This window comes from Notechis scutatus, chromosome 1, assembly GCF_049901735.1.
Source record: "Notechis scutatus isolate UNSWTSFEM ecotype Mainland chromosome 1, rNotScu1.2, whole genome shotgun sequence".
NCBI classification, from domain to species: domain Eukaryota; kingdom Metazoa; phylum Chordata; class Lepidosauria; order Squamata; family Elapidae; genus Notechis; species Notechis scutatus.
The window spans coordinates 2600412-2621562 of record NC_142009.1 but is presented as its reverse complement, the minus strand read 5'-3'; the positions used below and the strand labels follow the sequence as shown (position 1 = coordinate 2621562).

The window sequence follows — 21151 nt, the reverse complement described above, 5'->3', positions numbered from 1 at the left end:
GGTGAAGAGTGGGATTAGAGCTATGAGAAACAACAAGAAACGTCTGCAAAACAAGAAGACTGGGACAAAGAAGAAGCCATCTTTAATGAACAAGTAATTCTATGTGGGGAAGAAAAAGGAAAGGGGGAAAAGAGAATGGAGAATTTAAGACTTAAAAAAACAACCAAAGAAAAGAAAAATAATTCGAAAAATAAGTGTAATACTGGAAAGCAACAGAAGAGGGGAATACAGGAGAAATAGAGGTAGAGAGACAAGGGGGTAAAAAGGGGAGAGAGAAGAAGAGAGGGAAGAAGGAAAGGAAAAGAAGTTACAAAGGACCGGAACAAGATATATACAGGACCTATTTAGAGATAATGGGTGAAAATTTAACTGAAAAAGGGATTCTGTAAACATAAGATTGTATTGTTATATTAGTAATAGAAATAACTGTAGAAAATTGGAAACAATGTATGATTAAAATGAGGGATAAAATAGTGTAATTTAGTGAAAAATAAGCGAAATAAAATAAATGAGAAAATTGAATTAGGAAGGAACGGGAACATTTTAATTAGTTAATGTTTTATAAAATATAAGTGAAGGGGGGGGATTATGGAAAGCTTATAATTGTTCCCATAGAAGTATGATATTTAATTGAAAAGTAATGTTAAAGAAGTTAAGATTTTAATGAATATTGATATTAATGATAGAATTGAATTGGAATGGAATGTGTTGTTTTAATTACATACATTTATAATTTTTTCTTTTTTTAAGAATATAGTGTGTATTTTAAGAATGTACCAAGCAGAATCCGAATGGAAGTTATGTATTATATTGAATGTTATAACTTTAGAGTATATATTGAAGCTTAAATAAGAATCCAATGGATAAACTTAAAAGATATAAAGGCGTCATACTCCAATCAGTAACTACAGGAGAAACTTTGTTTAATGAGAAAAGATAATAGATAATTGAAACAGGACAGACAAAAAATATAAATACAATGATTTGTATTGAGATGAGATAATTAAAATAAAATTGAGAAAATTAAAAGAGGGGAGAAGCTATGCAGAAAATGTAAAATAGTAATAAGATATGGAATAGAACATAAAAATGAGCATGAAATTGAATTTGTGTCTGTACGAAGAAATGTAACCCGGGATTACGCTACTTTAAAAAAAGATGTTTTATTTGTATTTTTTTTTTCTCTTTGAAAACTCAAATAAAATTTAGGGGAAAAAAACGGGCAAAAGTCAATGAGGGAAGTCGGATTCGCTTAACAACAGGGTTGCCACCTGAATAACTGCAGTGATTCACTTAACAACAATGGCCAGAAAGGTGGTAAAATGGGACAAAATTCACTTAACAAATCCGGCTTCCAAAGTTACTTCCAAATTCACAGTTCAAGTAAACCTGGGGGAAAAAAATGAACTTCCAAGCGGTAACAATGACTCTCAGAGAGAGCGCTAACGACCAGAGGACTGCAAAGAATATAAATCCCTCCACTATTCAATCAGAACGGATGAAGCTCCTCGGATGAGAAGCAAAACCTCTTCAAGGAAAAACAAAGAAAGCCCAGTTGCCTTTTGAGATAAAAAAAAAAAAAGCACCTTTGGGAGCACATATATGTCAATTCTGCTAAAAATAATAAATACTAAATTCCTTCTGACGAGGAAAAAGTTAACAGGGAAGCTCGATTCACTTAACAACCAGCTTCTTCCCTTCACTGCCGCAGAGATTTCACTTAAACCAACTGCAGCAAGGAAAGGCCGTAAAATGGGGGCAAAGCTCACTTAAAGGCTTCCCTTAACAGCAGAGATTTGGGGCTTCCATTGTGGTCATAATTCGAGAACTCTCTGTATTTGTTTACACTTGTTAGGAGCATATCCTGTTTTCTCCATTTTTTTCTTCCTTCTCTCCATCTTCTTTTCCCATCCTTTTTAATGAGCACGGAGACTGACTTCACAGGAACCTTTTAATTGTTTCCCATCTGAGGTATTAAAACTCCCACGTTTTCTGGTTGTTTTCTTTTTCAATTTAAATTTTTTAAAACTTCCTTACCTCCACCCCGTAATGGCATTTATCGGCCTCTTTGCTCGGTCCAGATGGCATCTGTGGCACGAGCAAATGGCTCTGCCGCCTTAACCTCCCCAGAAGATGGAAAAGGAGAAAGAAGCTGGCCTCGGCCATTAGCAAATTACTGGAATTCCTGCTGACAGATGTAGCTGGTGGTGGGAATGCCTTGCATGAATGCCCAGGGCTTTCTTTTTAAGTTCATTTTAAACCTGTTCCTTGTGGGGGGGAGAAGCGGGTGGCTGTTGTGGCGAGAGAAGGTCACTCTGTGTGGGAAACGGTCTTCCAGAGAGGTAGACGGTGGTTGTCCGAGTTGCAAGAATAGAATTTAGAATGGGATGGGATGGAAAATAGAATAAAATGGAATGGAATGGAATAGAATTAGGAATAGAATAGAATAGAGAATAGAATAGAATAGAATAGAATAGAATAGAATAAAGAATGGAATGGAAGTAGAATAGAATAGGAATAGGAATAGAATTTAGAATGGAAGGGAAGGGGAAGAGAAGCGAGAGGAGAGAAGAAATAATAGGAAATAAGAATAGAATAAGAAAGAATAAGAATAGAATAGAAAGAATAGAATAGAATAGAATAGGAATATGGAATGGAATGGAATAGAAGTAGAAATAAGAATAGAATAGAATATAGGAAATAGAGGAAATAAGAATAGAATAAGAAATAAGAATAGAATAGAATAGAATAGAATTAGAAAAAGGAATAGAATAGGATATAGGAAATAATAGGTAATAGGAAATAAGAATGGAATAGGAAATAAGAATAGAATAAGAAATTAGAATAGAATATAGAGTAGAATAAAATAGATAATGGAATGAAGAGTAGAATAGAATAGAATAGAATAGAATAGAATAGAATAGAATAGAATTTTTTATTGGCCATGTGTGATTGGACACACAAGGAATTTGTCTTTGGTGCATATGTTCTCAGTGTACATAAAAATAAAATACATTCTTTAAGAATCATAAGATACAACACGTAGTGATAGTCATAGGTTACTAATAAGCAATCAGATCATACCAGGAAACAAATAAAACACTATAAATTGTAAAGATACAAGCAACACGGTCGTAGTCATATGTGGGAAGAGATAGGTGATAGGAAGGATGAGAAGAATAGCAGTAATGCAGTCTTAGTAAAGTGTTGTGGGAATTATTTGTTTAGCCCAGTGATGGCGTTCGGGGGGAAAACTTCCCTTGTGCCTAGTTGTTCTGGGGTGCAGTGCTCTATAGCGTCGTTTTGAGGGTGGGAGTTGAAACAGTTTATGTCCGGGATGTGTGAGGGGTGTGTAGATATTTCCACAGCCCTCTTTTTTGACTCGTGCAGGATACAGGTCCTCCATGGAAGGCAGGTTGGTAGCCATTGTTTTTTTTCTGCAGTTCTAGCTATCCGTTGAAGTCTGTGTCTGAGTATTTAATGTATTTAGAGTGTATGATGAGGCCGTTGAGCCTGCTTGAGAAAATTAGGAGGGACCCGCAGACAGAGAAGCATCGAGATGGTTGGCAAGAGGGGGAGGAGTCAAGCAGGGAAGGAGTCTGGAATCCTTACGTCGACACAAAAGTCCCTGGAATGCTGCGGAGCTTTATCTGGACTGGTCCAAATGCAAACGGCCAGTTTGGGAAGATTCTCGTACAGGTTAAGTCTTCGAGTTACGAAGTTCCAACGGCACTGGAAAAAAACCGGACTTACGGCCGTTTTTCATGCTTACGACCGTTGCAGCATCCCCGCGGTCCCATGATCAAAATCCTGACGCTTGGGCAACTGACTCGTATTTATGACGGTCGCAGCATCCCCGGGGGCGGGGGGAATCAATGTGATCCCCTTTTGCGACCGTCTGTCAAGCAAGCTCCATGAGGGAAGCCGGATTTGTTTAACGACCGTGTTCCTAACGTGACAACCGTACTGATTCGCTTAGCAACAGTGGCCGGAAAGGCGAGACTCAACTTCACAACGGTCTCACTTAGCAACAGGCATTACAGGGCTCAGTTGTGGTCGTAAGTCGAGGACCACCTGTATTCTGTGGTTCTGAATAGATCCTCGAGTTTCAGTGGATCTGAGGGTTGGATGCTGGACCCAAGAAGGAGCAAGAGAGAGAGAGACCCACCTTCCTTTCTCCTTTGCTCACCCACAGCAGTCGTTAAGTGAGTCTTGCCCCTCGCATTCTACGACCATCCTTGCCAGAGTTATTAGGTGAACCACTGCAGTTGAAACGGCAGACATTGTCCAAAATGGCGTGGGAGGGGGGTTCTCCTGCTTGAGCGGGTGGGGGGGTTGGACTAGATGACCTCCAAGGTCCCTTCCAAATTCTGTGGTTCTGTTCTGTTACTCCTTGACTCCGTCATACGTTCTCAGAAATGGGTCTTTTCCGATACCCACGTCAGCCTTGCTGGTTTGGGGGTGACTCAACCAGCTTGGCTGTTCTGGAAATTTCTTGCAGACGCGCAACCCCCCCCCCCCCAGACGAGGGCTGACCGTAAACGGACTCCTCATCCCCTTTGCGCTCAATCGGTCATCTTGCTTGGAAACTTGCCTAGTTCTCTCTCTCTCTCTCTCTCTCTCTCTCTCTCTCTCTCTCTCTCTCTCTCTCACACACACACACACACACACACACACACACACACACACACACTGCTGAAGTCCGTGGCCAGACCGCCCCTCCCTTTTCAAGAGGTGGTTTAAAAGGGGGCATTTCCCCACCCCACCCCGGCCTGCTCTCCCCGTCCGCCTCGCCAGGTGAGAAAGGAAGGGGTTAGGGTGCTTTAGGGCAGGGTGGAAATTGGCAACTGGACTTTGGAAATTGGGAAGGTGTGGACTTACCCAGCCAGCTGCTTTTGGGCTCAAGTTATTCTTATTTTGGGGTGAATGGATACAGGAGATAGGTAGGTAGGTAGGTAGGTAGGTAGGTAGGTAGATAGATAGATAGATAGATAGATAGATAGATAGATAGATAGATAGATAGATAGATAGATAGATAGATAGATAGATAGATAGATAGATAGATAGATAGATGGATGGATGGATGGATAGATAGATAGATAGATAGATAGATAGATAGATAGATAGATAGATAGATAGACAGACAGACAGACAGACAGACAGACAGACAGACAGACAGCAGACAGACAGACAGACACGATAGATAGACAGACAGACAGACAGACACGATAGATAGATGATAGATAGATAGATAGATAATTAGATAGATAGATAGATAGATAGATAGATAGATAGATAGATAGATAGATAGATAGATAGATAATCAGAACTAATACAGAAAAAGAGAGAAGGGACAAGAAAGAAAAAACAGTAAAGTCCCGAAAGAAAAGACAAAAAGAAATATAAGGCTCCAATTTCCTTTGAAGCAATTACAGTAATTGCAAACCAATAATTACAAAGCTATCTCTTTTCCCAGGATTAGCAGAAAAACACCTTTCTCCCCCCCGGACTACCGAGGCAGTGAGATCCCTCTTTCTTTTTCTGCTCCCTTTCTCTTCATTTTCACAATCTTAACTCCACAGCCTGAGCCAAACAGCCCCAGCCATCTGTTCAGCCTTTGTTCCCCCACCTCCCCACCCAAACCAAACTCTTAAAATGTGGCATGGAAACGAACATCAGCCTCCCCGCCAAGGAATGGGCGATATTTTTATTAAAAAGTGGAGACAGGAAAAAACAACAACACGAAAATACTGTTGACTTCAGGGTGGGATTCTGTAAATATTTGAAAAGCAGAAGAGGGGTGGTCTTCATCATCTCCTTTGAACGACCCCCATCATAATCCCTTGCAGGGTGGAGTCTGGGCAAGTGAATGGAGCTAGTAGAGTATTTTATGGGCTGGATGCCTTTCCCGTTGCCAGGGTGGAGTTTTGTTCAGCAGATACAATTCTCATTGTGCCCAGAGAAAGAAATATCTACCTCTGTCTAGGATCGAACTCACAGCCTCTTGTGAGGTGAGAGCCACCGCAACCACTCAGGAGAGGGCTGGTCATGGAAGCCCCCCCCCTTAAAAAAAAACCTGTACAACTACCCCTCCACTTATAACCATTCATTTAGCGACCATCCGGAGTTACAACGAAACTGCAAAAAGGGACCTGTGACCGAATTTCTCACGACCGTTGCAGCCCCTCTGTGGTCACGCGATCAAAATTCAAATGGCTTTGGCCACGGACTCGTATTTATGACGGTCACCGTGTCCTTGGGTCGCGCGATCCCCTCTTGCGACTCCCGACGAGCAAAGTCCACGGGGAAGCCCAATTCACTTAATGACCCTGTGAAGACCAGCGGTGATTCACTTAACGAACATGGCAAGGGAGGCCAATTTCAGTTCGCTATAGTCTCGCTTAGCAGCCGTAAATTTGGGGCTCCCTCGTGGTCGTAAAGTGGAGGACTCCCCGTGAATGTGGAGGCTCCTTGTGTTTCTTTGGTGGTTTTATTTCAGCTTGCTCCCCCGTCTCTCGATACGCGTGTGACCCGGTTTTATTTTGAGGGGGGAATTGTACAAAAATTAACACGTTCCTTCTTCTTCCTTTCAGCTCCGACCGGCTGATCGAAGACACGATAAGGTGAGACTGGGAATGGCTTTCTTCAAGGGAATCCACCCCGGGAGGACAGGGGTCTTCAAAATTTTTAGCAACGGGTTCTCTGCCCGGTTGCGGGGTGGGTGTGGCCATGGTGGGCGTGGCCTAGTTCACCTCCTGCACCGGGGTGGGTGGGTGGAGTGTTTTTACCCACCCCGGGCTCTGGATGGGAAGATCCCAGCGGTGTCCCAAATTAAATCGAGGCAAACTTCCAGCAGTTGAAAAGGATTTATTGGGAGTGAACAGGTCCAGCACAGCTTAGTCACAAGGTCAGCCAATGAGAGCTGAAACTTCCTTGTGTGTCCAATCACACTTGGCCAATAAAGAATTCTTTCTATCTATCTATCTATCTATCTATCTATCTATCTATCTATCTATCTATCTATCTATCTATCTATCTATCTATCTATCTATCATCATCTATCATCATCATCTGTCTGTCTATCTATCTATCTATCTATCTATCTATCATCTATCATCATCATCTGTCTATCTATCTATCTATCTGTCTATCTATCTATCTATCATCGCCTGTCTATCTATCTATCTATCTATCTATCTATCTATCTATCTATCTATCTATCTATCTAACTATATGGTGTCTATCAATCATCTATCATCTATCAATCATCTATCAATCAATCATCATCTATCAATCAATCTATCATATGTATCATCAATCAATCATCTAAATCAATCTATCAATCATCTATCATCTGTCAATCTATCAATCATCTATCATCTATCATATGTATCTATCTATCAATCATCAATCTATCATATATCAATCAATCATATATCAATCAATCTATCATCTCATATCTATCATCTATCAATCATCTATCAAATCTATCAATCATCTATCTATCAATCTATCAATCATGTATCATATCTATCAATCATCTATCATCAATCTATCATCGATCATCTATTTATCAATCTATCACTTTATCAATCATCTATCATCTGTCTATCTATCTACCTATCTATCTATCTATCTACCCATCCCTCCCTCCCTCCCTCCCTCCCTCCCTCCCTCCCTCTCTCTATCATATATCTCTCTTTTTACATTTGTCTGCCTGTCTATCATCTCTCTCTCTCTCTCTTGTGGTGGTGGCCATTTTAACAGATAAGAGATAATCAGAGTTGGAAGGGACCGTGTAGGTCATCTAGTCCAACCCCCTGCCCAAGCAGGAGATGTCTCTATTTTGGACGTCTCTATTGATGTTAAGTCTCATTCTTTCAGTCCCGTTCTAACTTTGGCCATTAAGTGAACCATCGTAAGTTGAGGACTACCTGTACCGAACGAAATAAGCTCTCTACCCCCCCCCCCCTCTTCTAACCCCACCCACCCAACACGACAGAGAAGAGGCTTTTCAAATGACCTCACTGGCTCTTCTTTTCCCTCCCGAGCCTGGAAAAAGGGGGTGATGGGTTTTGTGGTGGAGGGAGGCCATTTTGGACGTCCCTACGGAGAGTTTCCTGAATCGTAGCGGTGATTGGAAATTGGAAATGGCCTTTTGGAAAGCGGCGCTTTCACTCGCTTCCCTTAATGGGCTCCTCCATTCGGCCTCTTTTCTCCTTTCCCAGCCTCATCTTGGCAGCGTGGGAGAAGGAAGGGTAGCCACAGTGGCTTTCGGAGAGAGAGAGAGAGAGAGAGAGAAAAATCTGAAATGTATTTAACATTAGCGCTTGGCTCGGGGCCTTTCAGGACTCTGGTTGTCCCCGAGTTACGACCACAATGGAAACCCCAAATTTCCGTTCGACACCACTCTCCTGGTGGTTGGCCCAGAGTCACCCAGCTGGCTTTTGGGGCTACAGCGGGACTAGAACTCCCAGTCTCCTGGTGATTGGCCCAGAGTCACCCAGCTGGCTTTTGGGGCTAAGGCGGGACTAGAACTCCCAGTCTCCTGGTGATTGGCCCAGAGTCACCCAGCTGGCTTTTGGGGCTACAGCGGGACTAGAACTCCCAGTCTCCTGGTGATTGGCCCAGAGTCACCCAGCTGGCTTTTGGGGCTAAGGCGGGACTAGAACTCCCAGTCTCCTGGTGATTGGCCCAGAGTCACCCAGCTGGCTTTTGGGGCTAAGGCGGGACTAGAACTCCCAGTCTCCTGGTGATTGGCCCAGAGTCACCCACTTGGCTTTTGGGGCTAAGGCGGACTAGAACTCCCAGTCTCCTGGTGATTGGCCCAGAGTCACCCAGCTGGCTTTTGGGGCTACAGCGGGACTAGAACTCCCAGTCTCCTGGTGATTGGCCCAGAGTCACCCAGCTGGCTTTTGGGGCTAAGGCGGGACTAGAACTCCCAGTCTCCTGGTGATTGGCCCAGAGTCACCCACTTGGCTTTTGGGGCTAAGGCGGGACTAGAACTCCCAGTCTCCTGGTGATTGGCCCAGAGTCACCCACTTGGCTTTTGGGGCTACAGCGGGACTAGAACTCCCAGTGTCCTGGTGATTGGCCCAAAGTCACCCAGCTGGCTTTTGGGGCTAAGGCGGGACTAGAACTCCCAGTCTCCTGGTGATTGGCCCAGAGTCACCCAGCTGGCTTTTGGGGCTAAGGCGGGACTAGAACTCCCAGTGTCCTGGTGATTGGCCCAGAGTCACCCACTTGGCTTTTGGGGCTAAGGCGGGACTAGAACTCCCAGTCTCCTGGTGATTGGCCCAAAGTCACCCAGCTGGCTTTTGGGGCTAAGGCGGGACTAGAACTCCCAGTCTCCTGGTGGTTGGCCCAAAGTCACCCACTTGGCTTTTGGGGCTAAGGCGGGACTAGAACTCCCAGTCTCCTGGTGGTTGGCCCAAAGTCACCCACCTGGCTTTTGGGGCTAAGGCGGGACTAGAACTCCCAGTCTCCTGGTGATTGGCCCAAAGTCACCCAGCTGGCTTTTGGGGCTAAGGCGGGACTAGAACTCCTAGTCTCCTGGTGGTTGGCCCAAAGTCACCCACCTGGCTTTTGGGGCTAAGGCGGGACTAGAACTCCTAGTCTCCTGGTGATTGGCCCAAAGTCACCCACCTGGATTTGAGGGCTAAGGCGGGACTAGAACTCCCAGTCTCCTGGTGATTGGCCCAAAGTCACCCAGCTGGCTTTTGGGGCTAAGGCGGGACTAGAACTCCCAGTCTCCTGGTGATTGGCCCAAAGTCACCCACCTGGCTTTTGGGGCTAAGGCGGGACTAGAACTCCCAGTCTCCTGGTGATTGGCCCAAAGTCACCCACCTGGCTTTTGGGGCTAAGGCGGGACTAGAACTCCCAGTCTCCTGGTGATTGGCCCAAAGTCACCCACCTAGATTTGAGGGCTAAGGCGGGACTAGAACTCCCAGTCTCCTGGTGATTGGCCCAAAGTCACCCACCTAGATTTGAGGGCTAAGGCGGGACTAGAACTCCTAGTCTCCTGGTGGTTGGCCCAAAGTCACCCAGCTGGCTTTTGGGGCTAAGGCGGGACTAGAACTCCTAGTCTCCTGGTGATTGGCCCAAAGTCACCCACCTGGATTTGAGGGCTAAGGCGGGACTAGAACTCCCAGTCTCCTGGTGATTGGCCCAAAGTCACCCACCTGGCTTTTGGGGCTAAGGCGGGACTAGAACTCCCAGTCTCCTGGTGATTGGCCCAAAGTCACCCACCTGGCTTTTGGGGCTAAGGCGGGACTAGAACTCCCAGTCTCCTGGTGATTGCCCCAAAGTCACCCACCTGGCTTTTGGGGCTAAGGTGGGACTAGAACTCCTAGTCTCCTGGTGGTTGGCCCAAAGTCACCCACCTAGATTTGAGGGCTAAGGCGGGACTAGAACTCCTAGTCTCCTGGTGATTGGTCCAAAGTTACCCACTTGGCTTTTGGGGCTAAGGCGGGACTAGAACTCCCAGTCTCCTGGTGATTGGCCCAAAGTTTGGAAACCCTGCCTTAAGGCATTGAAAAACCACAGGCAAAGCACTTAAGAGGCCGGTTTATTGCGTGCGGGTGAAAAAGAGATGCGCCTCAATGAGGCCATTCTATTTCTCGTGGGAATCCCTTCGAGTAGCGCATGGTCCAAATGGGCTGGCAGGCTCCCCTCTCCCTCCATTACAGCCCTTCAATGTTTTCTCGGCTCCGAGAAACCTTTTTCGTCTCTACCCACATCTGAAGCAGCTTCGTTTTTCCTTCTCCTGCCACGTCGTTTCGCCTTTTCGTGCAGCTTTGCCTTTCTCTCCTCTCCCTGGGCCAGCCTCCCGGGTGGCTTCCTTGCGCCTTCCTGGGCCTGCCCCAATTCCCCAAGGAGGGTCCCCTGGGTAGAGATGGGTTTGCCCCAATTCCCGGGTGGGGTAACCTAGGAAACGCCATTGGGGCACAGAGGCAGAGATTCCTGGTTGAGCCTCCCAGTAAAATGTGTTGGACTCTTTCAGAGGTGCAAATGTTTTGGAATTGTTTACACTGGAGTGGCTCAATTTTGTGCAAGTTCATGTGGGGTGGGCTTCCACTCCCAGAATCCCCAGCCAGCCTGCTTTAAGAGGGGTGGGCTTCCACTCCCAGAATCCCCAGCCAGCCATGCTTTAAGAGGGGCGGACTTCCATTCCCAGAATCCCCCAGCCAGCCTGCTTTAAGAGGGGTGGGCTTCCACTCCCAGAATCCCCCAGCCAGCCTGCTTTAAGAGGGGTGGGCTTCCACTCCCAGAATCCCCCAGCCAGCCTGCTTTAAGAGGGGAGGGCTTCCACTCCCAGAATCCCCCAGCCAGCCTGCTTTAAGAGGGGTGGGCTTCCACTCCCAGAATTCCCCAGACAGCATGCTTTAAGAGGGGCGGACTTCCACTCCCAGAATCCCCCAGCCAGCCTGCTTTAAGAGGGGTGGGCTTCCACTCCCAGAATCCCCCAGCCAGCCTGCTTTAAGAGAGGAGGACTTCCACTCCCAGAATTCCCCAGACAGCCTGCTTTAGGAGGGGTGGGCTTCCACTCCCAGAATCCCCAGCCAGCCTGCTTTAAGAGGGGAGGGCTTCCTCTCCCAGAATCCCCCAGCCAGCCTGCTTTAAGAGAGGAGGACTTCCACTCCCAGAATTCCCCAGACAGCCTGCTTTAAGAGGGGTGGGCTTCCACTCCCAGAATCCCCCAGCCAGCCTGCTTTAAGAGGAGGGCTTCCACTCCCAGAATCCCCCAGCCAGCCTGCTTTAAGAGGGAGGACTTCCACTCCCAGAATCCCCCACCAGCATATTGAGTTCAACCCACCCTGGCTGGGAAATTCTGGCATTTGAAGCCCACTCGCCTTATAATGGCCAAGGTTGCAAAATAACGTCACCTTTCCCTTTTTTTCCTCAATTCCTATCCTCCAGAGAATCAAGGCTGGCTTATCTTGAGTTTCTTTCTCCCCCTTCCTCCCTTCCGGGGCCAAGGTGGCATTTACCTAACCGCTGCTGAAGGCTTTTCTATGCAGCGCCAGAGAAGAGCCAGAAATTCCGATCCAATCCAATCTTCTGTTTAATGAGTTTATACTATTGGCCAATTCCCTTCCTCTGCTCCTCGTGGGTGCCTCCTTTTGGTGGGTGCCACTGTTGGAAAGCAAACTCTGGGCCTCCCCCCACCCCCAAAGTACAAATCCCAGAATGCCACGGGAAAGGCCTTGGGGGCTCTGGACAGGTTTATTACAAATCAAATATTATTTGTGTCAACTCATAAAATATTTCTTTGGTCTTTTTAAGAGTTGCCAACGTAAGGGGCGATGGGGGAAAGGCAGGGGTGGGAGCCCAATTTTTTAGCAACCGGTTCTGTGGGGGTGACTGGGTGGGCATGGCTTCTTTTTTGGCAGCCAAACACCCCCCCACCTCCATTTTGCGGGCCTTCTGGGCCTCAGGAAAGCCTCTTGGGCGGTAGTTTTGCTCTCCCAGGGGGCTTCCCTGGGGCCCAGGAAGGCAAAAAAAAAAATGGAGCCAGGGAGGGCATTGCCCCCCATGCTCTGTTTTGGGGTCTCTGGGCCTCAGGGCAGCCTCCCGGGCGAAGCAGTAAGAGGGCGAGGGCACAGCTGATTGTTCAAATAGCTGATCGTCGGGAGGGGGAAAAAAAAGAAATATCTTAAGGCAACGGTGGCTAACCTTTTGGGGCTCCTGTGTGGAAAAATCATGCTCGCGCGCTCGTGTGCCAGCCTCCAGAAGGCAATGCGTGCGCATGTGTGCGCGATTGCCCCCCCACCCGCCGCCCCCTGACCTGCACTGCACCTCCCCATTGATTTTCAGCCCATTGGAGGTCTTTTTCGGCCTCTCAGAGGCTCGAGGGAAGCCTCTGCAGCCTTTGCAGGCCGAAAAAATAGGCCCATTTCATCCCTTCCGGTATTTCCGGAAATACAGGAAGTGACGAAACGGGCCTGGTTTTCGGCCTACAAAGGCTTCAGAGGCTTCTCTCGAGCCTCTGAGAGGCCGAAAAAGGCCTCAAACGGGCTGAAAAATCAGCTGGGAGGCGCGCGCATGCGCAGTGAGGCAAATCAGGGCCAGCCAGGAGCACAATTTCCTGGTTCTCCGAACTGGACAGAACCATAACCACTGGTTCCATAGAACCAGTCGGAACCGATAGAATCCCATCCCTGGGGAAAGGGGTTTGAAAAAGCAGTGGGGCAGCTTGGAAACCGAAAGTGCATTCCATAAATAGTTTTCAAAGATAGTAACCAGGTGAGTGAAGTTTCTGCCGTGCACACTTCTAACCGGAGAGCCTGATTGATGACTCTGGGCTATGGAGGTGTCCCATTGGAGGATATGGATTACGATACACTCAGAGAGGTGGAGGGAAAACCAGGGTCAAGGATGACCGTGAATTATGTGTCTCAGAGTTGGCTGCACCCAGGCAGTGCCGGACATGTTAACTCCTAATAAATCTTTTTTTAAGTTTTAGAAGTTTGGCTCGAGACTCACGATTTAAATTGGGAGTAACTGCCGGATTCCTGACAATTTGTCTATCAAAACAGGGCTCAGTCATTTTCAAGCACAGGTAGTCCTTGACTTACAACAGTTCAAAGGTAGTCCTTGACTTACAACAGTTCGGTTAGTGACCGTCCAAAGTTACAACGGCAGTGCAAAAAGTGACTTCAAAATGACACCCTTGGTGAGAGCATCCCTATGATCATGCGATCAGAATTCAGGTGCTTGGTAACTGCTTCATACTTACGACTGTCACGGCGTCTCCCGGGGTCACGCGATCCCCTTTTGCGACCTTCTGACAAGCAAGGTCGGGGTGGGTGGGGAAGCCGGATTCGCTTAACGACCTTGTGACTCACTGAAGAACTGCAGTGATTCACTTAGCAACTGTGGCAAGGACATGGGGCAAAATTCAATTAACCAAGTCTCTCGCTTAGCAAGGGAACTTTTGGGCTCAGTTGGGGTCGTAAGACGAGGACTACCTGTAGTGAGTTAACCTGGAGTAACGTGCACCTAACCTCCTTTGTGCCCTTTTCTCTGGTTCCTCTCCATCTCAGCATTGCCATGGCCACGAAAGAAAACATGACTTCTCAGCGAGGAATGATGAAATCCATACAGAGCAAGATGAACACCTTGGCCAGTATCCTTTCCTCCTCCTGCGGCTGCTTTCCACTTCCCAAAGTTAAGGAAAATGAGCCTAGAGGTCATCCAGTCCAACCCCCCCCCTGCTGGATGCAAGAGCCACTAAGACTAGAGCAAGGTTTCCAAACCGTAGCAAATTTAAGAGATGCGGGATCAGGGAAGAGCCAAAGGAAGCCAACGTTCTCCGAGGTGGCCTGGAAAGGGGCCACTCGGAGTTGGTTGAAAGGCGGGGGAAGAAATATAAATGTTTTAAATAAAATAAAACAAATAAGTGAAGGAGGAGGGGCGGGATAAAGATCCACATAGGATGTGGTCAGGCAGGAGATGAGAATAGAGGCTGGCTTAGAGGGCAGCAGTTCTTTCAATGTCCATCCCTCTGTCCCTTCCTTCCTTCCTTCTCTTTTTTACTTTCTCTCCTTTTTGCCTTCCTTCTTTTATTTTCCTTCCTTCCCTTTTACTTTCTCTCGTTCTTGCCTTCCTTCCTTCCTTCCTTCCTTCCTTCCTCCCTCTTTCCTTCCCTCCCTCCCATCTCCCTTCCTTCTCTTTTTTACTTTCTGTCTTTTTATTCTCTCCCTCTTGCCTTCCTTCCTTTTTCCTTCCTTCCTTCTCTTCTTTTACTTTCTCTCCTCCTTTTTTACTTTCTCTCCTTTTGCCTTCCTTCCTTCTTTTATTTTCCTTCCTTCCCTTTTACTTTCTCTCGTTCTTGCCTTCCTTTCTTCCTTCCTTCCTTCCTTCCTTCCTTCCTTCCTTCCTTCCTTCCTTCCTCCTCCCTCTTTCCTTCCCTCCCTCCCACCTCCCTTCCTTCTCTTTTTTACTTTCTGTCTTTTTATTCTCTCCTTCTTGCCTTCCTTCCTTTTTCCTTCCTTCCTTCTCTTTTTTACTTTCTCTCCTCCTTTTTTTACTTTCTCTCCTTTTTGCCTTCCTTCCTTCTTTTATTTTCCTTCCTTCCCTTTTACTTTCTCTCGTTCTTGCCTTCCTTTCTTCCTTCCTTCCTTCCTTCCTCCCTCCCTCCCTCCCTCTTTCCTTCCCTCCCTCTTTCCCTCCCTCCCTCCCTCCCACCCACCTTCCTTTTCTTTTTTACTTTCTGTCTTTTTATTCTCTTCTTCTTGCCTTCCTTCCTTCTTTTCCTTCCTTCCTTCTCTTTTTTACTTTCTCTTCTTCTTCTTTCCTTCTTTTTACTTCCTTCTTTCCTTCTCTTTTTTACTTTCTCTTCTTCTTGCCTTCCTTCCTTCTTTTTCCTTCCTTCTTTCTCTTCTCTTCTTTCCTTTTTCCTTCCTTCTTTTCTTCTCTTTTTACTTTCTCTTCTTCTTGCCTTCCTTCCTTATTTCTTTCTTTCTTTCTTTCTTTCTTTCTTTCTTTCTTTCTTTCTTTCTTTCTTTCTTTCTTTCTTTCTTTCTTTCTTTCTTTCTTTCTTTCTTTCTTTCTTTCTTTCTTTCTTTCTTTCTTTCTTTCTTTCTTTCTTTCTTTCTTTCTTTCTTTCTTTCTTTCTTTCTTTCTTTCTTTCTTTCTTTCTTTCTTTCTTTCTTTCTTTCTTTCTTTCTTTCTTTCTTTCTTTCTTTCTTTCTTTCTTTCTTTCTTTCTTTCTTTCTTTCTTTCTTTCTTTCTTTCTTTCTTTCTTTCTTTCTTTCTTTCTTTCTTTCTTTCTTTCTTTCTTTCCTCTCCTTCCTCTCCCGTTTCTTTTCCTGTCAAAAACCTACCATTTTTTTTTTTTAAATCAGAGCGATTACAAAAAAAGAAATGTGAAAACGAGCGTGCCCTGCCCCACAGCCCCTCTCCCCCCTCCCAAAGGAACCTAGAATGCCGATAGAGGAAGCAATAAGACCCGGGGGTCCCTCTGCCACATGTCCTATCAAAGGGGGGGGGAACCCCACCAGTGGGTGGAGGGGGGGAGTGAGCGGGTGGGCGGCTGGCAAACAACCTTCCTTCCTTGCGGCCCTTAACTCAGCTGCCCCCCCCTCCAAAAAAAGACCGTTTCCCAGCCGTGAACAGCCTCATCCAGCGGATCAACTTGCGGAAACGGCGCGACACCCTCATCCTGGGGGCCGTGATCAGCGTTTGCACCATCCTCCTCCTCCTCTACGCTTTCCATTGACGGAGGATGCCGTGCGCAGAGACACTTCCGGGACCAGGTTCTGGGCGCCTGCGGAGGGGCAGGCAGACTTCTGGGGGACCCCTCCCCCCCACTTTAATCTGGGGACGTGGAGACCCGAGAGACCTAGGCAGGTGGACTTCCCTCCTTCCTTCCTTTCTCCACCGACGGCCATGAAGGTGCCACGGGGTTCTCCCACGGTCCTGTTCTCCCAACGTTAAGGAACCTTCCCCTTAAATGTCCTTTCTCCCTTTTCTACCATTTTGCTCTCCTCTAAACTTAAGACCCCGGCCACACACCCCCCACACACACACCCCAAATTCAGCCGCCGTGTTCATCTTCCAAAGGAGAAACCTTTACTCTGCTTCCCCCCAACCCTGTCTCCCTCTCCGATATTTAAACACAATTTGCGCCCAGACATTGCAACTTTAAAAATAACAAAAAAACTTTGCAACTGGAAAAACTTTTGGCCCGACCCGGTTGGAGATCCAAGAACCACGGAGAGAAATTCTTCACCAGATTTATTTTTTTATTTTGAGGACGGTCATCCTGGGTTGGTAAGTATCCCAATGTTTTGGAGAAGACAAAAAAACTTCCTTCCAAGCTCTGTTTTTTTTCCCCCCTCCACAACATCGAGAATGACCCAAACGTTAACAGTTAACCGACGCCGGGAAAAATGTCCCCAAAAACGGAGACCGGATCTTTCCTTTCAACGTGGAGATGGAGATTTATTGTTTTTTTCCCGCCGAACTGGAAACGCAGTCGATATTTTACACATCCTGCTGGAAAACGAGCAGGCAATTTCCTTTTTTTTTTTCCTCGCGACGTCTCCAGCGAAGGGGATTAAAAGAGAGCGAGTGGCGATTTTGGCATCTGAATTGGCGAGCCGTTTTTAGCAGCGGTCATTTGACCGAAAAGAGTTTCCTGCAAGACCTCGGCTTGTTTGTTCAACTTTTGGGTTGGTTCCCGTCCTAAACAAAGACACCGGAGGTCTGTCCTACCCACCCTTGCTTCAAAACAAAAATAAAATTGAAAAAAAAAAAAAGATATCTATTGCATACTGCTCTTGGATCCCCCAAGGCAGAAATCAAGAGATTTTGACTTCTTATCGGCAACCCAAGCCAGCCCAAGGTTCACCGTTGGCGTATGCAGACGACAATTCGCAGTTATTAACTTAAGCCAGTGGGGATCATGGGTTTTGGAGTCCCAATGGATTCAAGGGAGGGATTGAGAGAGACCTTTGATTGCTGGGAACCTTGTTTCCTCCATTCCTACATGGTGACATTAAACCAAGGTGGACAAAGATGGCGCCTTTACAACCTGTGGACTTCAACTCCCAGAATTCCTCAGCCAGCCAATATGGCTGGGTCAGGAATTCTGGGAGTTGAAGTCCGCAGGTTGCAAAGGCGCCATAATTTCCCGCTCCTGGCATTAAATGCTAATATACAATTTTTTTAAAAAAAAATTCAAATAGATTCTAGAAACTAGCCACTATACCACGAAACACCAGTGTGGCATCAACTCCTTAAATTAATAAACTATTCCTTCTCTTTCGGGTTTCGCAAACGGTTTAATCCTGTTAACGCTTCGAAGTGAATAAAAAGGACACGATAGTTTTTGGGCTGCAAGCAATCGGTCGAAGTTAGAAAGCGCTTCTTTTTTTTTTTTTATTTGTCCCTTCCAGAATAGGAATCAGAGGTGAATCAAATTTGGTTACAAGAGCTCCGAGTTTTAAGAAACTGCTGCTGGAGTTTGTTTTTTTTTAAATTTGATTCTGGTTTTTAATTTTGTCTGTCTTTCCGCCTTTGGTGGTGCTGAGATAGGGACAAGGGTTCTCTTGATTAATAAATAAATTAATAAAATAAATAAGATTCGTTTGCATTATCTAGCTAACAAGAATAAAAAAAGGCACTATCTCTGAATAAAACGTATTTCTTTAATCGTAGGATTCTTGTTTCTTCATTCTTTTTTTTTTTTTTTATTCTGGGTTTGTTTCAGTGGAAGATAACAGATAACAGATAATCGGAGTTGGAAGGGACCTTATAGGTCATCTAGTCCAACCCCCCACCCAAGCGGGAGACCCTACACCATTTCTGACAGATGGAAGTCCAGTCTCTTCTTGGAAGCCTTCAGGGATGAAGCTCCCACAACTTCTGAAGGCAACTTTTGTTCCATCGGTTGATTGTTCTCACTGTCAGAAAGTTTCTCCTTATTTCCAGGTTGAATCTCTCCTTGTTCAGTTTCCATCTATTCTTCCTTGTCTGGCCTTCAGGTGCCTTGGAGAATAGGTTGACCCCCTTCCTCCTCCTCTCTGGGGCAGCCCCTCAAATATTGGAAGACGGCTCTCCTGTCTCCCCTGGTCCTTCTCTCCCCTAGACTAGCCAGGCCCAGTTCCTGCAACCGTCCATCGTATGTTTTAGCCTCCAGTCCCCTCATCCTCCTGGTTGCTCTTCTCTGCCCTCTTTCCAGAGTCTCAACATCTGTTTTTATTGTGATTTGACCAAAACTGGATGCAGTACTCTAGGTGTGGCCTTACTAAGGATGGATGGATGGATGGACAGACAGATGATAGATGATAGACATGATATAGATGGATAGACAGACTGATGGATGATAGACAGACAGACAGACATGATATAGACAGACAGACTGACACAGATGATAGGTAGACAGACAGACTATCAATGCCCAGTTCCTGCAACTGTTCATTGTAGATTTGAGCTTCCAGTCGCCTCATCATCCTGGTTGCTCTTCTCTACACTCTTTCCAGAGTCTCAATATCTTGAGTACTCTAGGTGTGGCCTTACTAAGGCTTTATAGAGTGGTATTAGTACCTCCCTTGATCTCAGTTGTATCCCTCTGTTAACGCAGCTTAGGATTGCATTGGCTTTTTTGGCTGCTGCTGCACAACATTGGCTCCTATTTAGCTGGTTGTCCACTAAGACTCCGAGATCCCCCTCCCAGTTCCTGCTATTGAGCCTGGTTTCACCCAGTCTATATGTGTACTTTTGGTTTTTCTTGCCTAAGTGTAGGACTTTACTTTTCTTTACATTGAATTTAATTTAGTTAGCTATGGCCCAGGGTTCAAGTCTGTCGAGATCAAGGTGTAAAATTAATTTGGGAGACAGTTGGGAAAAAAAAATCACACATAAATGGCACAACCTAGGATTGAGTGCTTAGCACGTAACAGTAAACTACGAGTGATATGTTAGGGTCTGCACTCCAGGTAGTCCTCGACTTACAACTATTCCTTTAGTGACCAAGTTAAAACAGCAGTGAAAAAAGTGATTTCACACTTAACGACTTTTGCCGCATCCCCGTGGTCACCTGATCAAAATTCAGCCGCTTGGCAACTGGACTCATGCTTACGACCGTTGCTGTGTCCCGAGGTCACGTAATGCCCTTTTGCAACCTGACTAGCAAACTCCACGGGGAAGCCAGATTCACTTAACGACCGTGGTATTAACTGCGGTAATTCACTTACCAACGATGGCAAGAAAGGTCGTAAAATGGAGGGCAACACTTCCTTCGATGTCTCCCTTAGCAACAGAAATGTCAGGTTCCATTGTGGTCGTAAAGTCGAGGACTACCTGTATCACTCTTGCCCTGCCGACTGGGGGATTCTGGGAATTGAAGTTCACACATCTTCCAAGTGGCCAAATTTGAGAAACATCATTTTTTGTAGATTTGATTGGTTCGATTTATACAGTTAGTCCTCCACTTTCCACCCTGAGCAGGGGGTTGGACTAGAACCGCGACGGCAAAACTATTTACCTCACTGCGCATGTGCGCGCCTCCCAGCAGATTTTTGGCCTCCCAGAGGCTTGAGGGAAGCCGTCTCTGAAGCCTTTGTAGGCCGAAAACCAGGCCCGTTTTGTCACTTCCGGTATTTCCGGAAATACAGGAAGTGAAGAAATGGGCCCGTTTTTTGGCCTCCAAAGGCTGCAGAGGCTTGAGCCCCTGGGAGGCCGAAAAAGACCTCAAATGGTGTCATGCCCCTGGTGGAGACTGATTCAGAGGGAGAAGAGGAACAGCCAACAGGGAGTGGAAGTGTGGCTCCGGAGGTTGTGGAGGAGGCTGGGGAAGAGCAGAGGCCGGCTGGGCAGTCAGAGGAGGACCGAGGCCCATCCCCTCTTCATCCTAGGACATGCAAGGAGGAAGGAGAAGGGAATAACTTGGCTTACGAGAGAGGAAGCGGCCATGATTCCCCTCATTGGTTGCAGCTGGGGAGAATAGTATATAAGAGAGACGATTACAACCCAGCGTTGCCAGAAGCAAAGCCTGTGTTATTTTGGGCCGAAGTTATCTTGGTTGGCGTCCTTCCAACAGCCTGTGCCTTGCTACCGTGTTTCTCATATAATAAGGCCAGGTCTTTTTTTTTTTTTGAGCCCCGAAAAAATGGCTAGGCCATCTTTTCGGGGGTGACTTAATTCCCCCCCCCTTGCATCTTCGGGCAGGTGGGCGGCGACGGCTTGGATGTTGACCTCGGCGTTGGAGGGGCACTTCGTATCGGGGTCAACGCAGGCAGCACCATATCTGGGTGTGCAACAAAAGTACTTCCTAACGGCAAGGCCCCCCCACCGTTCCCCCCCATTTCGCATGTTTTAATATAGGCCTTAATTTGGGGGGGAGGGGCTTAATTTCATTTCATGCCTATAAAACAGGCTGGGACTTCCTATTGGGGGAGGCCGTATTGTTGGAGAAACAGGGTATCTCCTTGAAGTTGGCAATTACTTATCTTGGTCCGTTGTGGAAATTCCTTCATTGTAGTTTGTTTTGGTTTTTTTTATCTCACCTCTATCTGCTCATTCATTTCGGACTGTATTGCTTTCTTTTGAAGACTATTTTTGAGTACGTTTTACCTCCAACTGAGTATTATTGAACAGTGGGGCCAAGTTGGAGGCATTAAAGGACATTTATTTACGTTTTGGA

General features: G+C 46.4%; 1 protein-coding gene across 2 annotated transcripts in view; it reads left to right on the top strand.

The window, feature by feature from the left end:
- Positions 1 to 18164, top strand: part of GOSR1 (golgi SNAP receptor complex member 1) — a 41294-nt gene extending 23130 nt beyond the window's left edge. For both annotated transcript variants that reach the window (XM_087955925.1, XM_087955920.1), the window contains exons 7-9: positions 6594 to 6623; positions 14046 to 14128; positions 16098 to 18164. In XM_087955925.1, coding sequence (XP_087812051.1) covers positions 6594 to 6623; positions 14046 to 14128; positions 16098 to 16222 — 238 coding nt within the window. In that variant the 3' untranslated portion in view covers positions 16223 to 18164. The remainder of the gene's footprint in view (positions 1 to 6593; positions 6624 to 14045; positions 14129 to 16097) is intronic.
- Positions 18165 to 21151: the final 2987 nt, after the last annotated feature.